We start from the raw sequence: 21,968 nt of genomic DNA, 5'->3' as shown, positions 1-21,968 counted from the left end.
GTGATGTAAAGTAGTTTAAAAGTTTAAAGATAAGGATCTTTACCTTCGAAGCAAATATGTTAATGCAAAGTACCTCGCTGTTACCACCTATAGACTTACTCTTTAAATATTGGGTATTTTGTCCCGTGATCAACTATTCATTTCACACATTAAAATAAATGAGGGAGCAAAAATACTAAGGAGGTTTAATTAACCTAATATTGATTTATTCACAAGTTGACATTAAAACAAAACAGACATCTTAACACAAAAAATGGTATCAAAAGAGATGCAATTAAAATAATGAAAATGATGGGTTAGACACGTGGTCTTCAACAATCAAAAATCAAATGGGGCCTGGCACGAAGCCCACGTGACCCCGAGACTATGCTAGTCTCCAAGCAAGAAATAATAATGGAAAAATATTTACACACAATCCCACCGCACACAGTCCGAATAGTGTAATTAGCCAGGTTCCCTATCAAGTTAAAATTAGTCTAAGCTAATAAAAAATGGGGGAAAACTAAATGGCCATTGATGTAGTACCTGCACTCCTTTAAAGATTAGTCCTATGCCCGTGGTGGCTGTTGACCTGGTTGTCGCACTAATCTCTTGCCTGGCTCACCCCAAGAATTCTCACTGTAGCTGTAACTAGGTACATCAGGGTCCTCTTCTTCTCAATCTCTCCGACCGGCAGCAACCTTTTGTGAGTCGAGTTTTGGGAGAGAGGGGGGGGGGGGGGGTGAGCCAGAAGTGCTCGGGTTCAATGACCAGGCAGGTCAGCAGGCTAGGGCAGCTTCTCGTAGAAAGGGGTCGACCCTACGGTCGAAGAGATCACCTGGCTTCACCTTTCCAGACAGGTGAAGAGCTTGATGCGCATGGTAATCCATTGGGGTTGCCATATCGGGACTTCAGGACAGGGCAATATATTGTTGAAAGGAGTGCAGAGGAGGCAGGATTTTGTACTAAATACTCAGATAAATCTTGCTGCTCTGAGGGAGGTTACATATACAGCAATCCTACCTATTCTGGCTTGCTAAAAATTAATATTTAAAATGATTAATTAGCAATGGACTGGTACGATGGGCATACATCTTAAAATTAACAAACCTTAATTGGTATTGAGAAATACAAGATGCATTAATTCAGCAGTATTGAAATTTATATAAAATGTGCAGTTTAGGAATTTAATCTCGACCCATGTAGTTTAAGGAAAGAACCAACATACGCCGGGGGTTACCACTAAGGCCATCTGTTGTGCGTATCTACGCTGTGACGTCACGAGCTTGGCGTGCGCCACTGTCAACAAGTTTAGGTTAGTCCTCCCTATATTTTGTTAAAGAAAACTAGATGTAGGAGAGAATGTTTAAGGGGTAGCTATAGTATTAGTAGAAGAGAGCTAAAAATACGATTAAAAGAAGAAGAGTGAAGAAAATTCTTCACAACATGGATACGTGAGCAAACTAATGTAGAAAATATTCTAACATATAAGAAAAAGAAATGGACATGGGCAGGACATTTAATGGATGCACATTAAGAATAACGGAGTGATTCCCTAGATATTAGCTAAAAAAAAAAACAGTAGAAGGAAGAGAAGACGATGGAATGACGAACTAAAAATGTTTGCGGATATAGAATGACAGGAAAACCCTAAGCAGACGAGGGTGTGCAAAGTGTATTCACGAACCTTATGTAATAAAGTGAAAAATCTATTCCGATACACACACGTATAAAGGCCTCTCTCTCTCTCTCTCTCTCTCTCTCTCTCTCTCTCTCTCTCTCTCTCTCTCTCTCTCTCTCTCTCTCTCTCTCTCTCTCTCTCTCTCTCTCTCTCTCTCTCTATATATATATATATATATATATATATATATATATATATATATATATATATTGTATATATATATATATATATATATATATATATATATATATATATATTATTACTAGTCAAGCTACAACCCTAGTTGGGAAAGCAAGATGCTATAAGCCCAAGGGCTCCAACTAGGGAAAAATAGCCCAGTGAGGAAAGGAAACAAGGAAATAAATAAATGATATAAGTAATGAAAAAGTATTATAGAATATTTAAGAAAAATATTAACAACATTAAAACAGATAATTCATACATAGACTATAAAAAGACTTATGTCAGCCTGTTCAACATAAAAACATTTGCTGCAACTTTGAACTTTTGAAATTTTACTGATTTAACTACCCAATTAGGAAGATCATTCAACAACTTGGTCACAGCTGGAACAAAACTTCTAGAATACTGTGTAGTATTGAGCCTCATGATGAAGAAGGCCCGACTATTAGAATTAATTGCATGCGTAGTATTACGAACAGGATAGAGTTGTCCAGGGAGATCTGAATGTAAAGGATGGTCAGAGTTATGAAAAATCTTATGCAACATGCATAATGAACTAATTACACGACGGTGCCAGAGATTGATATCTAAATCAGGAATAATAAATTTAATAGACCGTAAGTTCCTGTCCAACAAATTAAGATGAGAATCAGCAGCTGAACACCAGACAGGAGAACAATACTCGAAACAAAGTAGAATGAAAGAATCAAAACATTTCTTCAAGATAGATTGATCACCGAAAATCTTGTAAGACTTTCTCAATAAGCCAATTTTTTGGGGCAACTGAAGAAGACAGAGACCTAATGTGTTTCTCAAAAGTAAATTTGCTTTCGAGAATCACACCTAAATTTTAAGTCACAGAAAGTTAAAGAGACATTATCAATACTGAGATCCGGATGTTGAGGATTCACTGTCCTTAACCTACTTACAATCATACTTTGAGTTTTGCTAAGATTCAACTTCATACCCCATAATTTGCACCATGCACTGATTTTAGCTAGATCTCTATTAAGGTACTCGGCAACCACAGATCTACACCCAGGAGAAAGAATTAATGCAAAGAGAGTAGCATCATCTGCATATGCAACAAGCTTGTTTTCTAGGCCAAACCACATGTCATATGTAGCCTATATAGTTTGAAAAGTAATGGGTAAAGAACACTAGCCTGTGGAACACCATATATATATATATATATATATATATATATATATATATATATATATATATATATATATATATATATATATATATATATATTTCTAGGTAGTAGGTTGGCCAGGGCACCGGCCATCCGTTGTGATATTACCGCTAGAGTTATTGGGTCCTTTGACTGACCAGACAGTATTACATTGAACCCCCCCCCCCCTCTGGTTACGGCTCATTTCTCCTTTGCCTACACATACACCGAATAGTCTGGCCTATTTTTTTCCACATTCTCCTCTGTCCCATACACCTAACACCACTGAAATTACCAAACAATTTCTCGCTCAAGGGGTTAACTTCTGCACTGTAGTTGTTCAGTGGCTACTTTCCTCTTGGTAAAGGTAGAAGAAACTCTTTAGTTATGGCAAGCAGCTCTTGTAGGAGGACACTACAAAATCAAACCGTTGTTCTCTAGTCTTGGATAGTGCCATAGCATCTGTACCATGGTCTTTCACTGTCTTGGATTTGAGTTCTCTTGCTTGAGGGTACACTCGGGCACACTAGTCTATCTAATTTCTCTTCCTCTTGTTATTTTCAAGTTTTTATATAGGATAAATTCATTTTAATTTCATTGTTGTTCCTAAACTTCTCTTGTAGTATAATTACTTTCCTCGCAGAGCTATTTTCCCTATTGGGACCCTTGGGCTTATAGCATCCTGCTTTTCCAACTAGGGTTGTAGCTTAGCTAATAACAACAACAATAATAATAAAAAAAATTATAATAATAATAAAAACAATATAAACGAAACTCTTTCTGGCACTGTACAGCCCACAATCGCAAACGGCGGGCTACCCTTGAATCTGCACTCTTTGGTGTAGATGTAACAGTTCCTCCTTTATTTAAGATTTTAAGGTATCACACCCAATATGACACATGTATTTGCTGAAATTGTTTGACATATCAAAAGATTTAATATAAATTGTCTAGTACTTTTATATAAACATTGTATATTTTTTATATTCGTGATAAATTTTATATTTTTAATGTTTTCAGAATTTTCTCATTATAAATTAACTTGTGTTTAACAATGACCAAATGTAAGTTTTCTATAAACGAACATTATACAGGGATTTAGTTAGTATTTAAGAAAATACTGTTAAATTAATTTATCGTGCAGAAAAAAATCATAATCATAATCATCATCATCATCATCATATCCTACGCCTATTGACGCAAAGGGCCTCACATGAAAAAAAAAAATACTAAATGTTAATTTCGTCCGGCAGAAATAATCTATATTATCTACTGATTCCTTTCCTTTCCAAATTTTACAATTATATTACAAACATAATTTCTATGAATACTTGAAAGTAGTGAAATATAAAAAAATGCGTTTTAGAAAAATCGATTTAAAGTTGCAAACATCTTTTCGGAAACACTACTCACTTATGCCATATATCATTCGAATATATATTTCCTAATGAATTATCACAATTCAAGAAAAATAATTCTGTAAGTTTTGGTATATTTAGACTAACAAAAATCCTTATTCTGTGGTTAGAAAATAAATTTTTAATTATTTCCACTTACCTGGTTTCGTCCCTTGTCATCCGGGTTCTTTCGAAAGTAACCTGATTGTCTCAAGGATCATGAATGCCATTTTCATCGTTCGACTCCTTTTCATAATACTCAAAAGACACAGTCAGTAATTATGTTAAGACAATTGCTCACACTAGCTCATTTAAATCACTGATACAGATTAAGTGACATTGAAGATAAACAGAGACTGGAAGCTAAGTTTCGTATTCCTTGTTTTCCCAAAATAGCCTGACATTCCTTCAACTTTCAAGATCTTTTTCCCAAGAAAAAAAAAAACACTACATTTTTCCATTTCCATCGCAGACATTTCGTCACACTAGCAATATCTTCCAATTATTGTAATGATTATATGAAACCTAATATGTTTTACTTCACTCAGTTGGCATAGTATTTTTTTTCCCCTTTTTTAGCTGTCGAGTGTCAAGTTTGGTCGCATGTTTACGTTTTCACAAGTACCACGTGACTCGACTGTTTCTGACTTCTCAAACCTTTCTTTGAATATTTCCTGCTTTTTTGCAGATATGTCTTCCTTTAACTCACAGACGCCATGTCGTTAATAGAAAGTCCGGTTGAAGATATTAGACGAAAAAAAAAACAACACCAAAAACACACGGGACTCTAATCCAATCCCACGCATTCACTAAACTAGAAAAGAGCTATCGTACGCGGCAGAAATTTAATATGAAATGCTTGATTATTGTCCGAATAGAGAAGATTATAAGTGGAATGTAAAGATAACCAGTGGAAAGGGGCGTGGCTCAGCAGTAACTGCCATTTAAACAGATTTAAGGGGCATATATACTCGTAATAACTATATAAAAAAAAAAAAAACATCGTACGGCCTGTTACCGCTAACGTACCTCGCTTTCATTGCAATACTTATGCATAGCTATGACTTGAATTCGTTAATTTTATCCCCATGGCCCAAACCATACTTTTTTTTTTCTATTGGTGAGGGGGGCTTAAACCGGATGGCTCTGCCACTTCCTATTGAAAGGAAAAGGCAACCCTATTTAGGCTGGTGTATTAGAAATAAGTAACTCAATCTTCCTCATTCTTATTTTCCTGAGGCTAAACTAACTAGGCTACTTTAACTTTCCGATCACGCGAAATTAAAACCCGTTGATGTTGATGAAGGTGTAGACCCAAATGTCATTTTTGCCTTTTTTATATATAGAACCACATTTCTCAGATCAAATTGGAGTTAGCAATGATAGGTTTAATTTATAGTTGTTGGAGAATTGGTAAAAAAAAAAAAAAAAAAAAAAAGACTGGTCATGCTAAAGGCAATAATCCATTTTTTTCTTTTTCTAATTTGCCTGTTTAGCTTTTGAAAAGGCCTTGGAGTTACTGACCATAATCATACTGCCAATGCCGCACAGAGATCCCATTAATTGTGGTCAGTAAGTTCGTGTGATCACCCTTAATTCTAATTGTTGCTGTTGACCGTGTTATCATGAGCCCTTTGTTTTCAAAGTCAAACAGTTGGGAGTAGTTGGGTATTTTCTAAGCATCATTACTGATTTCTTTTATAATAGATTGCAATGGTTCTTCTCTTCGCATATGCACTTGATGTAATCTCTTGCATCAATTCCATCTGAATGTAGACTCTCTCTCTCTCTCTCTCTCTCTCTCTCTCTCTCTCTCTCTCTCTCTCTCTCTCTCTCTCTCTCAGAAGAGTATTCTTCCAATAAGTGGACTATTTGTGATGGGTACGCAAAGCATGTATAGGCCTCTTACTATACGCTGCTAAGACATGATCACTTACAAGGAAAGCTCGGAATTGTAAGAGGTGCAACGATAAAAGGTTGAAATTTAAGACTGGTTTGATGTATGAAGTTATTAGGAAGGAGGAATAGTTTAATAGTGTTGAGTCCTGAGGAAAAAAAAACTTATCTTGGAGTTGAGTAAAATATTTCCATGTGGGAAATTGACGCAGTTGAGCCACATAAAGGCCCAGGAAATTGTGAATTGGGGAATAAATGAGTAATTAACCTTGTGGGATTTCAAACCAACTTTCATATAACCCATGAAGAGGGAAGTTGATGTAAGAGTATTTTGTTTGAAGTGTTTTTTGCGGGAGGGGCGGGGGGTGGTTGGAACAGGGTAACTACTGTATTACTGTCTGCACTACTGATTTAAAGTTTGTTCTTTAATTTTAAAAGTAACTGGTCCTTTCATATGGAAATTAATTCAAGCTTTCATCCATATATGAACGTTGAACTTGTACCTACTATTACTGTATTATGTAGTGAACTGTTATTTTTTCAGACTCCTTTAAGAAATTAGCACCTTGTCAACTCAGAGTGACGAATGGTAAGTCTTTGCATTGTCCACAATAGTTTTAATGGTTTTTAACTTTGTTTAGATTAATTTCATGTTTTTACCTACTATTACTGTACTATGTAGTGAATTGTTATTTTTTTCAGAGATTCCTTCAAGAAATTAGCCACCTTGCCAGCTCATAGTGACGAATGGTAAGTCTTTGCATTGTCCACAGTAGTTTTAATGGTTTTTAACTTTGGTTAGATTAATTTCATGTTTCTTGATTAGCCTATATGTTGCCATACTCACTAGTTTTCGCAATTATAGTTATATTTGACAATACTGTATCCCTGTTTAAAGAAAACAACACATTTACTAGGCAGTATGTATTTTGTGTATTATATAGGGAATCTATGCTATTTCTTTTCTGGATTTATGTAAAATGTTACATAGGTAATTATTAAAAATGTGATACATGCCTTAATCGTCGAGTATATCATGAATGATAGACAGTAGAATACTGTACAGTACTTGTTTTGTATGTCTCCTCTATTTATAAAGGTAAACATTAATTTTGCCAATGAACACCTTGGAGAATTGCCTTTTCTGTGCAATCTTTGCTGATTTTTACAAAGGTAGATTCGGTAGAAAGGTCATATTCTCCATAATGTTATACAGCACATGTTTTAATTGCATTGGTTGAATTAAGAGTCTTTTGCATTGTCAACTAAAGTGGATTTTTCCTTGAGTTTACAAGCTTATTTTTACACAAGTTCCTACTGCCTTAATTCCTAGTTGAATATTCTTTAAGCATGAGTACTACTGTGAATTTGTCTCTTCACTTGAGTCAATATTGTGATTTATATGTAGGCTACTTGAGCTATTAATATTGTTTGTCTTTTTATTTAAAAATTATAATTTGCATTTTTGATAATTTATTATACGGCAATAGCTTTTTAATCAAAGTTCTTTTTTTCTTTTTTAATTATTAATTATGCATTGATTCATAATGGAAATCTATATATAACAGATGCAAAATAAGGACCTCATTATCTAGAATAACATTTTCTTGATAGTAAATGTATAATACATATAGATGTCGATTTGTACTACAATTTCTAATAGTTTATGATAGCTTATAGAAATGTTATAAAATGTTACATAAGCACAGTACTGTAATATAATTCTCTTTTCTCTCCTCAGGCTTCAAGAACATCAAAAGAATGTGGTATCTGCAATGAAGTCTTTGACGAGATTCAAAATTGTCCCAAGAACTTGCCATGTTCTCACTGTATTTGCATGCAATGTATTGATCAACTTATCAAGAATGAGAGAAAACTGTGCCCCTTTTGTCGTCGTCCCTTTGAGGAAAGCTCTGCACAAGCTTTTGCCACAAATTTGACTGTGTTAGGACTTGTAAAATATGTAAGTGAGCTGGAAGCCAGCATTCAAGGACGTCATCAGCAAACAGACTTGGATCCCTTTGTTAATTTACTGAAAAACTGTCGATTAGAAAATCGAGAAATTACCCTAGTGAATATTGAACGTTGTAAGCAATCTGCGACTCAAGTTATGAAGGCCATACAGAATAACGATGAATTAATAGGTAAATTAAGGAGTTTAAATGATAAGTTAAGAAAAAATGTATTGGGTGTGATAAAGGGGATTGAGAGCTCAAATAGCGAACAGATAGCTTACCTTCAACATGAAAATGAAAGTTTGATGAAACAGTTGGATAGTTTGGGCCATCAAGAAACACATATACAAGACACAGATATAAAACTTGAGAACGCTTTAGATTTCACAACATCTGGGAAATTCATAGATGAAGCTAAAGAAATTAACTCGACTTTTAACACCTTTGTGGAAGACTTGACAGAATTTGTCGACAATAACAAGAAATCTCGGAACAGCATTGCTAAGGTAAGCCAGTTCTTCTATACAGTACATGATTTGCTTGTCAATGTTAATTTGAATAGTTTCATAAATTCCTAGCCATCACTACATCCTGTAGCCTGTCATTATTATGTGAGAATATGTAATGTTTTTTTACTTTTTCAAACTGATTTTACTGTATAATTGAAACGTTACCTATAGTATCCAAAGAAAATAATCACTTTTCAGTTTATTGCTTGCAATACATGTAAGGACGCGGGTACTATATTTAACGTAGGTTTTGTGGTAATGAAGCTGTTGAGAGCCCTTAAGTTGGGGAGCTGACCCTGTTACCTTGAATTGGCCTACTCTGGCACTGTTAGTCAACAGCTGAATACTGTTTTTCCATATGGCCCAGCTCTTGCTATGCTCGGAAGGTTGACAATGAACTTGCCAAAACCTGTTGAATCATCACAGGCAACCTAAGCCAACACTTATTCCAGCCCTCTACAAGCTTGCAGGAATCTGTCCACCATTCATAAGAAAAAGAAATGAAGTAATTAGTAAGGTAGAAAGAGGGAAGCAATTGTTTGACAACAGGTACCTCTCCACTACCACTAAAGGGTGCAGCCAATACTGAAGTCATGTAAGAGCTTTGTGACCACTGACCGCATTGGCAATGAATCTCTATCGACCTACAAATTGAGACGATGGATTGAGACTGACCAACATCACAGTGAATCCATATTTCATCCAATTGAAAATATCCCCACTGGAACTTCATTCAGCTGATAAGACTGGGTTACACTCAATTGTCCTAGAGCAAAGGTTGGAAGAACTGGGGATAATTTACTCAGGGTGGGACTTTCTGAGTGCCGAGTGCACCTATGGAGAGCCCATCCAATCTACAAATCACATACTCCAAGGTTGCCTGAGAAGTCCTAGCTGTTCTGATGACAATCTTGTAGAAACTGACCAAATTGCTCTCAATTGGCTATTACGGTGGCTTGATGATAAGATATGATGAGGATGATGATGATACAAATAACAAAATCATCATCCTTTAAATTGGGGAGGTGTTTTCAGTGTGAGTTGACCAGCTATAGAAATCATTTGAGGTAGTTAAACCACAGGTGGTGAGTTCGGCTAGGTAGTCCCGCTCCACCACCTGTCGGAAGAGCCTCACGTTGTAGGAACAAAAATAACTTTGTGTTAAGACCATGTTGTCGTTGATTCCTTAATGATAGTACTGATTCTGCATTGTCTAATGCGTAGCCCTCCTCTTTATTGTTCAGAATTGCAATTGTACCAATCATAAATGTTGCAGTAGGAATGTACATTTTTTGTAGGTCAGCCACACATTTTTTCTTCTTCCTTCCATCTTTTTAATCACCTTGGGGGCCTTTGTCATGATAATGTTAACTTTACAATGCGGCAAAAAATATCTTTATGATGAACAAAGGCAATAAAAACACAAAAAAGAACATGCAGTTAAAACGGTGCATAAAAACAAATCCAAAGCAGTGCATGAAATATGATTCTTCTACTAGTGCTGCTGGGAGAGTGAATGAGTTAGGCTCTGAGCAAAAAGAGTTTGTCAGCTAATATGGAAAAAAGGACAAAAAATAGGTTTTGACAAAGGTAAAACCTATATTTAGGCTGTGCTGTGTGATCTCCAAGGACTTTCTTGTGACAGGCTAGAATGGAGAATCCAATACAACATAAATACCAAAGAAATATTGTCTCCCTTACTCTAAGGCTAGTTTATCAATATGCAAAGCATTGACCCAGTGTTTATATTAGAGACCTTCGAGTTCAGGCACTCTTGAACTCGACACAGCACCTCCAATACTGAACACCGTCAGTTATAGGTGATGTCATTATTACAGCATCATCACATAGCCGAAAGATTCAACAATACAGTTGTGGTCAGTCGTTCTGGGGAATCGCCTTGACTACAAATACCATCCATTATTTCCAAGTGAAAATCCATTGTCCTGCTCCCATGCACAAAGCTAAGGAGGAGGGAGGGTTCTGAAGACTGCACAGCATATTTAACAAGGAAGGGAGTTACTTTTCCAAAAGGTTTACTCTTACAGACTTCTTTCCGTACTGTACTATATACAGTTGTTCTGTCATTATTGCACATCTATAGTTTATAGATTGGAACTCTTTATGCCATTCATCATGAGTGTAAGGCAGTCAATTTTATCTCTGTTTAGTCTGGAGCTCTGGCAGCTTGATTCCTCCTAACATGAATTGAAATTCAGTCAACATGAGTAAATATTTTGTCATGAAACCATTACATTTAAAATCTTTTAACTTTGTCAAAATTTTCCTCCTTCTTGCCTCATTTTGCTCACTGTTAGTGCCATAACAAGGAGTATAAGCTGGATTGGAATTTGAAACCCATGGATCTTCCTGCTCATTCACAATGTGCATGCATGTTAGTGCCTTCACCTTCCATAGAATATTTGTCCAGGATATGCTGTCACATATAGAATTTACACCATAAGTAAAAATGCGCGTATGAAAGAGATTTCACAGATCTGGATTGGGGCCTTATAACCAATTAACAGCAGATAACAAAATACAGTATACAGTATGTGTTTATAATTGTAATGTAGCTTAAGATTCATTCATGCATTAATATTATACAACTGTATTGAGAAAAATATTTAACCCATTTTGCAAGTAGCGGAGAGAGGGATTGCAGGCATTATACCTGTACCTTGTAATTGTGAACAAGTTCATGTGCTGGTCAAGAGTAGTTTTTTTCGCACAATAATTTACATGAACCATATGTTTGATATCTGCGTATAAGAGAATGATGTATATGCTGCGTGTTGTACTGTACAGTACATTTACAGCGACTATTTTTCTTGCAAATAATTTTTATTTCCGTACATACAGTACATCACATCAAATTATGATATAGAACAGTTTTGTAAATCTGTGACCTTCATAGAATACACTGATGTATGTGATGTTTCTGTTTTATTTTAGAATTTTCATTGTGTTTCTGTAGATGTTGTCCTTGAAATTTCTAAAAGTTAAATGAAGGCCAAAGGCCTTTTATTTTACCTACAATATTATCCTGTTCGTAATACTAGGCAGGCAGTTAATTCTAATAGCTAGGCCTTTTCCATCATGAGGCTCAATACAATACTACACAGTATTCTAGAAGTTTTATTCCAGCTGTTACCAAGTTGTGGAATGATCTTTCTAACCGGGTAGTTGAATCAGTAGAACTTCAAAAGTTCAAAGTTGGAGCAAATGTTTTTATATTGACCAGGCTGACATAAGTCTTTTTATAGTTTATATGATTTATCTGTGTTTGATGTTAATAGTTTATATAGGACATATTTGTTTTGACGCTGCTACTGTTTTTAGAATGATATATTGTTAATTTATTCTCATCATTTATTTATTTCCTTTCCTCACTGGGCTATTTTTCCCTGTTGGAGCCCTTGGGCTTGTAGCATCTTGCTTTTCCGACTAGGGTTGTAGCTTGGCTAGTAATAATAATAATAATATTACAGTGTATGAAGGGCTTTTAAATGACTAGAACGACCAGTAATTGTTTCCATCAGTAACTGAACTTTGATACTGTAATTTTTTATGGACAGGCTGTGGAAAAATTGAACTGTGAAGTTGCTGCCATAGAAGAGATTCTGAGTTCCAGAGCAGCAGAAGACAATGAAGAAGTCAGTCTTACTCCAGGTATGGTTGCAATGGCTTACGAAGAAGATGTTCCTGGAATATTAACAGTAAGTTTTGATTTTCTTCTTATGTTGACACGATTGTTATCGAGTAGTTTAACCAGGGTAGGCTATTCATAGTAGTATTACCTCCATTAAGTGTTATTTAAATGAATCTTACCCAGTACAGTAGTCATTATTTGGTACTTAATCAGTCAAAGCCTTCAGCTTTGTGACCGATATAACCAAAATAAGGTATAGGAAAAATTTTACCCCCTTCTCTCTCTCTCTCCTGCGATGCCCTGTAGACCTGATAGGTGGTGTCAGTAGACAAACCTACATGCCTATAATTCACAAATACTTCATATAAACTTTGTTTTCCATACCGTGTGATATGTCTTCTTCTGCTTTGACTTAGCTTATAACTGAAAATGGGGGATCAGGTAGTAGATTTTGACAGATTTCAAAGGTTCTTTGTCTGCTTTAAGATATGTATGTAGTACGGTTCTGTAAATTTTGAAAAACATATGGCAGAAGTTGAGTTGGTAACACAAGAGCAAGTAAAAGAACCAAGTGAAATTGGTGACAAAAAAGTTGAATTGTTAATAATTTAATTATTAACAACTTGTAAGAAGGGGATAGATGTGAGCGAGGCAAGAGAGCGTGTTAGATATAGGAATGAATGGCGAGCGATTGTGACGTAGTTCCGGTAGGCCCTGCTGCTGCCTCCGATGCCTTAGATGACCGCTGAGGTAGCAGCAGTAGGGGATTCAGCATTATGAAGCTTCATCTGTGGTGGATAATGTGGGAGGGTGGGCTGTGACACCCTAGCAGTACCAGCTGAACTCGGTTGAGTCCCTTGTTAGGCTGGGAGGAACGTAGAGAGTAGAGGTCCCCTTTTTGTTTTTGTTTCTTTGTTGATGTTGGCTACCCCCCAAAATTGGGAGAAGTGCCTTGGTATATGTATGTATGTATGTAAGAAGGGGAAGCCCCTCATTTTTTCCTGTCACAGAACACTGGTATTTAGACTGAGTAAAGACAGAGGTAGAAGACCATTATTTCTTAATCAATTATAAAATCAGATTAAGAAAGTTTCCATTTTGATTTTTATAAAATCAGATTAAGACAGTTCCTATTTTAAAGCAGATTTTTATAAAATCAAAATTTATTTAGTTTTACATTATGTGATATACTGTAGCTGGTTTCAGCTACTGTGAACTTCAAAAGTTCAAAGTTGTAGCAAATGTTTTTATGTTGAACAGGCTGACATGTCTTTTTATAGTTTATATATGGCCTATCTGTTTTGATGCTCTTACTGTTTTTAAAATGTTTTATTGTTAATTTTTTCTCATCATTTTATTTATTTCCTTTCCTCACTGAACTATTTTTCCCTATTAGAGCCTCCCTCATGGCGTTAGTTACGGTGACAGAGGTCACTATCATTCATGGGATCAATAAGATTAATTATTGCCATATTCTTTTACATACAGATGATATATTACTACTGTACTGACTTGGAAATTTGAAAAAAAAAAAAAAAAAAAAAAAAAAAGTCTGCATAACAATATAGTTTGACATTGCTTGCAGTTGTTCTCAAACACTAACTCTTAGAGGACATATTCCAGCTGTGAATAAGTACACCAATATATATCCAGATTCCTGTAATTAATTATCGAACGTACCTGTCACACATTAATATATTTTAGGTGGTAGTAGTGTGACATTACTTCTGTATTTATGATTAGGATTTTGTGCCTGGAAGGCCATTCAGCAACCATGTGCTTCTAGGAGAAAAAGAACCTGCAGTTGAACTATAAATCAAAAGATAAGAAGTTGCCAGTAACAGTGGCAGGTGGTCTATAAGGGCTGGTGAGCTGCAGACTCTCTCTTATAATTTATTCTATACAAATGAATATCATACTTTTATATTCCATTAAGTATTTTTCTATAGTTTTTAACAAAAAACACACTATCATAGTCAATAAAATAATTACAGATTAAAACTTTTTCCAAAATTGTCTCAGCGCCAACTTTCCGGGAGCACCTTAGGGCAGCTAGACAAGCTGAGAAGGAACATAGAGCTGGCATCAGTTCAGCTATACACCGTTACTCGAGAGGATGGGATTGTTTCTCTCTGTTATTTAAACAGATAGTCAACCCTTCTCTCGGCATTAAGTAACACAGACAGGTGCGAAACCAAGAATCTGCGAATACTTGCTAACCTAAGGTGAGCTAACTCCTAACCTACCAACTCACTGACCACTGCCTACGTGTAGTTGACTAATACTCTAAATAACCCACTGTTCTCCATAATATCATTTTTACTTGATTCCTATCACAGTAGAGATATTGTGCAGTATTAAGGTATGAGCATATTTCAGTAAGTGTACAGTACATGTACACTTACAGTATATACAAAGTAGTGTACACAATAAGCCAACTGTACTGTACTCAAATAGTAACACTAGTCATTGGGATACTTATAACAGCAAAATACTGTTGTTTCTTTCTAATATAAGTGTAATATCTAAGCAGTCTTATAACTACAGTACAGTTTAATTAGCGAAGATAACACTCGTAAGTATTCACTAGTTTCGGCAGATCGACTAGTGCTGTTTAAACTCACCGTATATTTAGCCTATATTACATTGCTATTGTAAAATACTGTATGGTATTTTGTATACAGTACCCTACAGTAGTTAATATAACAATAATAATAGAGTATTACAGTATGAATAAACAAATACAATTAAAATTAAAAGACAATGTATCAGTAAAACACCACTAACCGTTTAAATATGAAGTTCTACATAGTAAGTCTGAAGCCCCGTCAACTGTTTGAAGCGTGAGGAAGCATAATGTTTTATCACATTTTATACTAAATCACTATAAGCAAGCTGGATATGTAAAAGTTTTTTACATCAAAATGTGATTCTGCACAAAAAGGACTGAAGCGGATGATGTACACATGCAGTGAGACAATGCAAGACTGAGGGCAAGTGAGCTAGAGATGATCTGTCGTGCTGTGCAAAGAAGTGAGGTTGGTTTGAAATCATTGGGCTGTAAGAGTACTTATCACGAACCTGCAAATATGTGATTTTTTTTAATAGGTTACAAGGTTTTTGGTATCGCGAAGAATTAACCCACGAAAACAAGGGCTGACTGTAGTGCATTACGTCCAGTTGACCGCCTCTATCGTAAGTCACATTTTAATCATATTAAACAAGGCCCATTATATGTTGATTGCTAAATGGTTTAATTTTCAAAATAATTGGAAAGTTAGAGAAAAGTTCCTCGAACACTACGGCCAAGTTTTAGTGTTTTGGAACTCCTTTAAAAACATTGTGTATCATGTTTGTTAACAACATTAATTCCATTCTGCTCTCATTACTGGCTTCTGTAAGTCCGTTGCTAAGTCTGAAGATAGTTAAGGTATATGATGACGGATTAGAGGAGCACTGTTTCTTGGTCAGACAGATCAAGCAAGAGACATGGTTGATCACATGCAGTACAACAATGCCAATTGTGGCCTACAGTATAAGAGATTACAGACGCCAACAAAATCATTGAACCCAGTCAAAGTTGTTAAAGTTGGCTTTAGAACTAGTCTTTGGCGGTGAAGTGACCAAGAATTCTCCGAGCCTGAGCTCGTCAATTCAAAGTCATGCGACGTGCTGATCTTGGCTCCATCGACTATGATCCGACTATCATCATACTACTGCCCAGTTGAGAAATAAACAATAAGATACAGATATTGAAGTTCTAACTGCCTACAGCTTTGGTGAAGAAGTGCTATTTATATAAACCAAGTAAATAATACTTGCAATTAAGCTGGACTTCATCCAGTCATCCTGTGCAGGGCATGCAGTCATTTGTTCTCTTCCATACCAACCCATCAGCTGTTAGTTTATTACAATACATTTCTTAGGGGACCCCAATTCAACACAGGCCATTTTTACTATTTACTTCCGATTACTCTAATACATTACACCCATGGGTATGAATGGCACTCAGTACAGTGAATGGTAAGCTATTTACTGTACTATAGAATATTAAACTCACAGTTGAAAAATGTTATTTTCATTAGTAAAATAAATTTTTGAATATACTTACCCGATAATCATGTAGCTGTCAACTCCGTTGCCCGACAGAATTCTACGGAAGGGATACGCCAGCGATCACTATACTAGAAGGGGGTGTACTCACCAGCGCCACCTGTGGCCAGGTACTGCAGTACTTCTTGTTGACACCACCTCAATTTTTCCTCGGTCCACTGGTTCTCTATGGGGAGGAAGGGTGGGTCAATTAAATCATGATTATCGGGTAAGTATATTCAAAAATTTATTTTACTAATGAAAATAACATTTTTCAATATTAAACTTACCCGATAATCATGTAGCTGATTCACACCCAGGGAGGTGGGTGAAAACCAGTGTACATGACTATAAGATAGCTAAGTATCCCGTATTTCATATTATCAGTTATTCAAAATAACAATGAAATAATAAGTACCTGGTAAGGAAGTCGACTTGAACCATTACTCTGCCTTTAATAAGTTCGTCTTCCTTACTGAGCGCAGCGTTCCTCTTAGGAGGCTGAACAACTCTAAGGTGCTGAAGTATACAGGGCTGCAACCCATACTAAAGGACCTCTACACAACCTCTAACCCAGGCGCTTCTCAAGAACGAATTGACCACCCGCCAAATCAAAAAAGGATGCGGAAGGCTTCTTAGCCTACCGTAACAACCCAAAAAACAACAATAAAAGCATTCAAGAGAAAGGTTAAAAAAGGTTATGGGATTAAGGGAATGTAGTGGCTGAGCCCTCACCTACTACTGCACTCGCTGCTACGAATGGTCCCAGGGTGTAGCAGTTCTCGTAAAGAGACTGGACATCTTTAAGATAAAATGATGCAAACACTGACTTGCTCCTCCAATAAGTTGCATCCATAATGCTCTGCAGAGAACGGTTCTGTTTAAAGGCCATCGAAGTGGCTACAGCTCTCACTTCGTGGGTCCTTACCTTCAGCAAAGCAAGGTCTTCATCCTTCATGTGAGAATGGGCTTCTCTAATCAGAAGCCTTATATAATACGAAACTGCGTTTTTGGACATAGGCATCGAAGGTTTCTTGATTGCACACCATAAGGCTTCTGACTGTCCTCGTATAGGTTTTGACCTATTAAGATAGTATTTCAGAGCTCTGACAGGGCAAAGAACTCTTTCTAGCTCGTTACCCACCATGTTGGAAAGGCTAGGAATTTCAAACGATCTAGGCCAAGGACGTGAAGGAAGTTCATTCTTAGCTAAAAATCCGAGCTGTAAAGAACATGTTGCAGATTCAGATGCGAACCCAATGTTCTTGCTGAAGGCGTGAACCTCACTAACTCTTTTAGCTGTTGCAAGGCAGACGAGGAAAAGAGTCTTGAGAGTAAGGTCTTTGAAGGAAGCTGACTGGAGAGGTTCGAACCTAGGAGACATAAGGAACCTTAAGACTACGTCTAGATTCCAGCCTGGAGTGGATAAACGACGTTCTTTAGAAGTCTCGAAAGATTTAAGGATGTCTTGAAGGTCCTTGTTGGAAGAAAGGTCCAAACCTCTGTGGCGGAGAACTGAAGCCAACATACTTCTGTACCCTTTAATCGTAGGAGCCGAAAGGGATCTCTCATTCCTTAGATGTAATAGGAAGTCAGCTACTTGGGTTACAGAGGTATTGGTAGAGGAAACTGCATTGGCTCTGCACCAGCTTCGGAAGACTTCCCACTTGGATTGGTAGACTCTACGAGTGGATACCCTCCTTGCTCTGGCAATCGCTCTGGCTGCCTCCTTCGAAAAGCCTCTAGCTCTAGCGAATCTTTCGACAGTCTGAAGGCAGTCAGACGAAGAGCGTGGAGGTTTGGGTGTACCTTGTCTACGTGAGGTTGACGTAGAAGGTCCACTCTTAGAGGGAGAGTCCTGGGAACGTCGACCAGCCATTGTAGTACCTCTGTGAACCATTCTCTTGCAGGCCAAAGGGGAGCAACCAGCGTCAGCCGTGTCCCTTCGTGCGAGACGAACTTCTGAATGACTCTGTTGATGATCTTGAACGGCAGGAATGCATAAAGGTCGAGATGGGACCAATTCAGCAGAAAAGCATCCACGTGAACTGCTGCTGGGTCTGGAACTGGGGAACAGTACAAAGGAAGCCTCTTGGTCATGGAGGTGGCGAACAGATCTATCGTAGGCTGACCCCACAAGGTCCAAAGTCTGTTGCACACGCTCTTGTGAAGGATCCATTCCGTGGGGATGACTTGATCTTTTCTGCTTAGGCGATCTGCTGAGACGTTCATGTTGCCCTGAATGAACCTCGTTACTAGAGTGAGATTTAGACTTCTTGACCAAATGAGGAGGTCCCTTGCTATCTCGTACAGCTTCCTCGAATGGGTCCCTCCCTGCTTGGAGATGTAAGCCAAGGCTGTGGTGTTGTCGGAGTTCACCTCCACCACCTTGCCTAGCAGGAGGGACTTGAAGTTCATTAAGGCCAGATGAACTGCCAGCAGCTCCTTGCAGTTGATGTGGAGCGTTTCCTGTTCCTTGTTCCATGTTCCCGAGCATTCCTGTCCGTTCAAGGTCGCGCCCCAGCCCGAGTCTGATGCGTCCGAGAAGAGATGAAGATTGGGGGTCTGAATCGCTAACGATAGACCCTCCTTGAGAAGGATGTTGGTCTTCCACCACAAGAGAGTGGTCTTCATCTCTTTGGTGACAGGAATAGAGACTGCTTCGAGCGTCAAATCCTTGTCCCAATGAGCTGCTAGATGGAATTGGAGAGGGCGGAGGTGGAGTCTCCCTAACTCGACGAACAGGGCTAACGATGACAGGGTCCCTGTTAGACTCATCCACTGTCTCACCGAGCAACTGTTCCTCTTCAGCATGCTCAGGATGCATTCTAGGGCTTGGCTTATCCTTGGGGCCGATGGAAAAGCCCGAAAAGCCTGACTCCGAATCTCCATTCCCAGGTAAACGATGGATTGGGAGGGAATGAGCTGGGACTTTTCTAAGTTGACTAATAGACCCAGTTCCTTGATCAAGTCCAAAGTCCAGTTGAGACTCTCCAGACAGCGACGACTCGTGGGGGCTCTTAACAGCCAGTCGTCTAAATAAAGGGAGGCTCTGATGTCCGATAAGTGGAGGAATTTTGCAATATTCCTCATCAGATGCGTAAACACCATAGGAGCTGTGCTTAGGCCAAAACACAGGGCTTGGAATTGGTACACAACCTTTCCAAAAACGAATCTCAGGAAAGGTTGGGAGTCTGGATGAATAGGAACGTGAAAGTAAGCGTCTTTCAGATCCAACGAGACCATCCAGTCCTCCTGCCTGACCGCTGCTAGGACCGACTTCGTCGTCTCCATAGTGAACGTCTGCTTGGTGACATAAGCATTGAGCGCGCTGACGTCCAGCACCGGTCTCCAACCTCCTGTCTTCTTGGCCACCAGAAAGAGACGGTTGTAGAAGCCCGGGGATTGATGGTCCCGGACCATAACCACTGCCTTCTTCTGTAACAGGAGCGACACCTCCTGGTGTAACGCTAGCCTCTTGTCCTTTTCCTTGTAGTTGGGAGAGAGGTTGATGGGAGAAGTGGTCAGAGGGGGTTTGCGGCAGAATGGTATCCTGTAACCCTCCCTTAGCCACTTGACAGACTGGGCGTCTGCACCTCTTCTTTCCCAAGCTTGCCAGAAGGTCTTGAGTCTGGCTCCTACTGCTGTCTGGAGAGGAGGAGAGTCAGTGTTTGCCTTTTGAAGTCTTGGGACCTTTCCTAGACCTGCTCCTGGAAGAGTCTGGACGGGTACTTCCTCGGCTGGGGGCTCTGCCACGAAAGGGCGGAATAAACCTTGTAGCAGGAGTATCGGCCACTGGGGTGCGGTAAGTTCTGGGAACTGAGGGAGCAACCTTAGCCTTACGAGCTGAAGAGGCCACAAGGTCATGAGTGTTCTTCTGAATAAGGGCCGCAGACAAATCCTTGATAAGCTCTTCGGGGAACAAGAACTTAGAAAGCGGAGCAAAAAGTAGTTGAGACCTTTGACAAGATGTGATGCCAGTAGAAAGAAAAGTGCAAAGTTGCTCCCTTTTCTTAAGTACTCCTGAAACAAACATTGATGCAAGCTCGCCGGACCCATCCCGAATTGCTTTATCCATACAGGACATTATAAGCATGGCTGAGTCCTTGTCCGCAGGGGTAGTCTTCTTGCTCAAGGCCCCCAGGCACCAGTCGAGAAAATTGAAAATCTCAAAGGCACGAAATATACCCTTTAAGAAGTGGTCTAAATCGGAAAAGGTCCAGCAGACCTTAGAGCGCCTCATCGCCGATCTACGAGGAGAGTCGACCAAACTTGAGAAGTCAGCCTGGGCAGAGGCAGGGACTCCCAAGCCTGGTTCCTCTCCTGTGGCATACCATACGCCCGCCTTAGAAGTCAGCTTAGTAGGTGGGAACATAAAAGAAGTCTTCCCTAGTTGCTGTTTGGACTGCAACCAATCCCCTAACATTCTTAAAGCTCTCTTATAGGATCTAGCAAAGACGAGCTTAGTATAGGCCGACTTAACAGGTTGCATGCCCAGCGAAAACTCAGATGGAGGAGAGCGGGGGGTAGCAGAAACAAAATGGTCCGGGTATACCTCTCTGAAAAGAGCCAGGACCTTGCGAAAGTCAATGGAGTGAGGAGAAGACTTGGGTTCCTCCACGTCCGAAGAGGGATCATCTAGGTGCGCAGCTTCCTCCTCAGAAACCTCATCACCAGAGTGTTGCGAAGCGAGAGGTAAAGTAACAGCGGTGTGCTGAACAGCAGAATCTTGACAAGCGGGTGCATAAACACTTGCGGTTTCATCCTCAAGTCTCTGTTGAAGAGGATGAGGGCTGGTAACGACAAAGTCAAGAGGTTGGGAAGAAGGAGGTTCTGCGGCGGTCTGAGGAGCAAGTGTGGAGAGAGGCGACTGAATTAAAACCTGAGGTTCAGGCTGCAAAGACTGGTCAAGTAGAGTAGAGGAGGGTAGGTGCATGCGTTGAGGTGGCTGACTCCTAGCATGAGCTTCCTGTCTCAAGAGTTGCGCTTGCTGTAAGGGTTGAGGTGGATGCGCAGTAGCAGGTTCCTGTCTCACGAGTTGAGGTTCTTGAGGTGTGAGCTGCGAGAGTTGAGGTAGCGGCTGCGCAGAACGCAGTTCCTGTCTCACGAGTTGAGGTTCTTGAGGTGCTAGCCTCAAGAGTTGAGGCTCTCGCCTTGAGGAAAGTTGAGGTCGCTGCAGCGAGAGCTGAGGTGGCTGCCTCATGGATGGAAGAGGTTGTCGTACCTCAAGAGGTTGTTGCCTCGATGGTCTAACCGCAAGAGGAAGAGGAGGATGTAAGGCATAAGACTCCTGTTCCCATTGTTGAGGTTGCCTTAAGGAAGGTGGAGGTTGCTGCACAACGCTGGTAACTGGCAACTCCGAACGCGGTAAGGTAGCTTGAGGAACCTCAACTTCGTACGTCAGGCAGCCTGGACTGCGGTGAGGCGGAGCGCTCGCAGGAGGAGGT

The 21,968-nt window shown here is 39.0% G+C and overlaps 1 protein-coding gene across 6 annotated transcripts in view; it reads left to right on the top strand.

Annotated features, from left to right (window-relative positions):
- The window catches only part of LOC137638775 (uncharacterized), a 36,255-nt gene that overhangs the window by 11,068 nt on the left and 3,219 nt on the right, over positions 1 to 21,968 (top strand). For 4 of the 6 annotated variants that reach the window (XM_068371136.1, XM_068371137.1, XM_068371139.1 and 1 more), the window contains exons 2-4: positions 7,016 to 7,063; positions 8,055 to 8,774; positions 12,356 to 12,496. In XM_068371136.1, coding sequence (XP_068227237.1) covers positions 7,061 to 7,063; positions 8,055 to 8,774; positions 12,356 to 12,496 — 864 coding nt within the window. In that variant the 5' untranslated portion in view covers positions 7,016 to 7,060. Of the gene's footprint in view, positions 1 to 6,857; positions 6,903 to 7,015; positions 7,064 to 8,054; positions 8,775 to 12,355; positions 12,497 to 21,968 lie in introns of those variants that run through there. The other 2 variants (XM_068371138.1, XM_068371141.1) reach the window with 2 other exon arrangements.

This window comes from Palaemon carinicauda, chromosome 3, assembly GCF_036898095.1.
Source record: "Palaemon carinicauda isolate YSFRI2023 chromosome 3, ASM3689809v2, whole genome shotgun sequence".
NCBI lineage: Eukaryota > Metazoa > Arthropoda > Malacostraca > Decapoda > Palaemonidae > Palaemon > Palaemon carinicauda.
This window is presented reverse-complemented; position numbering and strand designations above follow the sequence as displayed.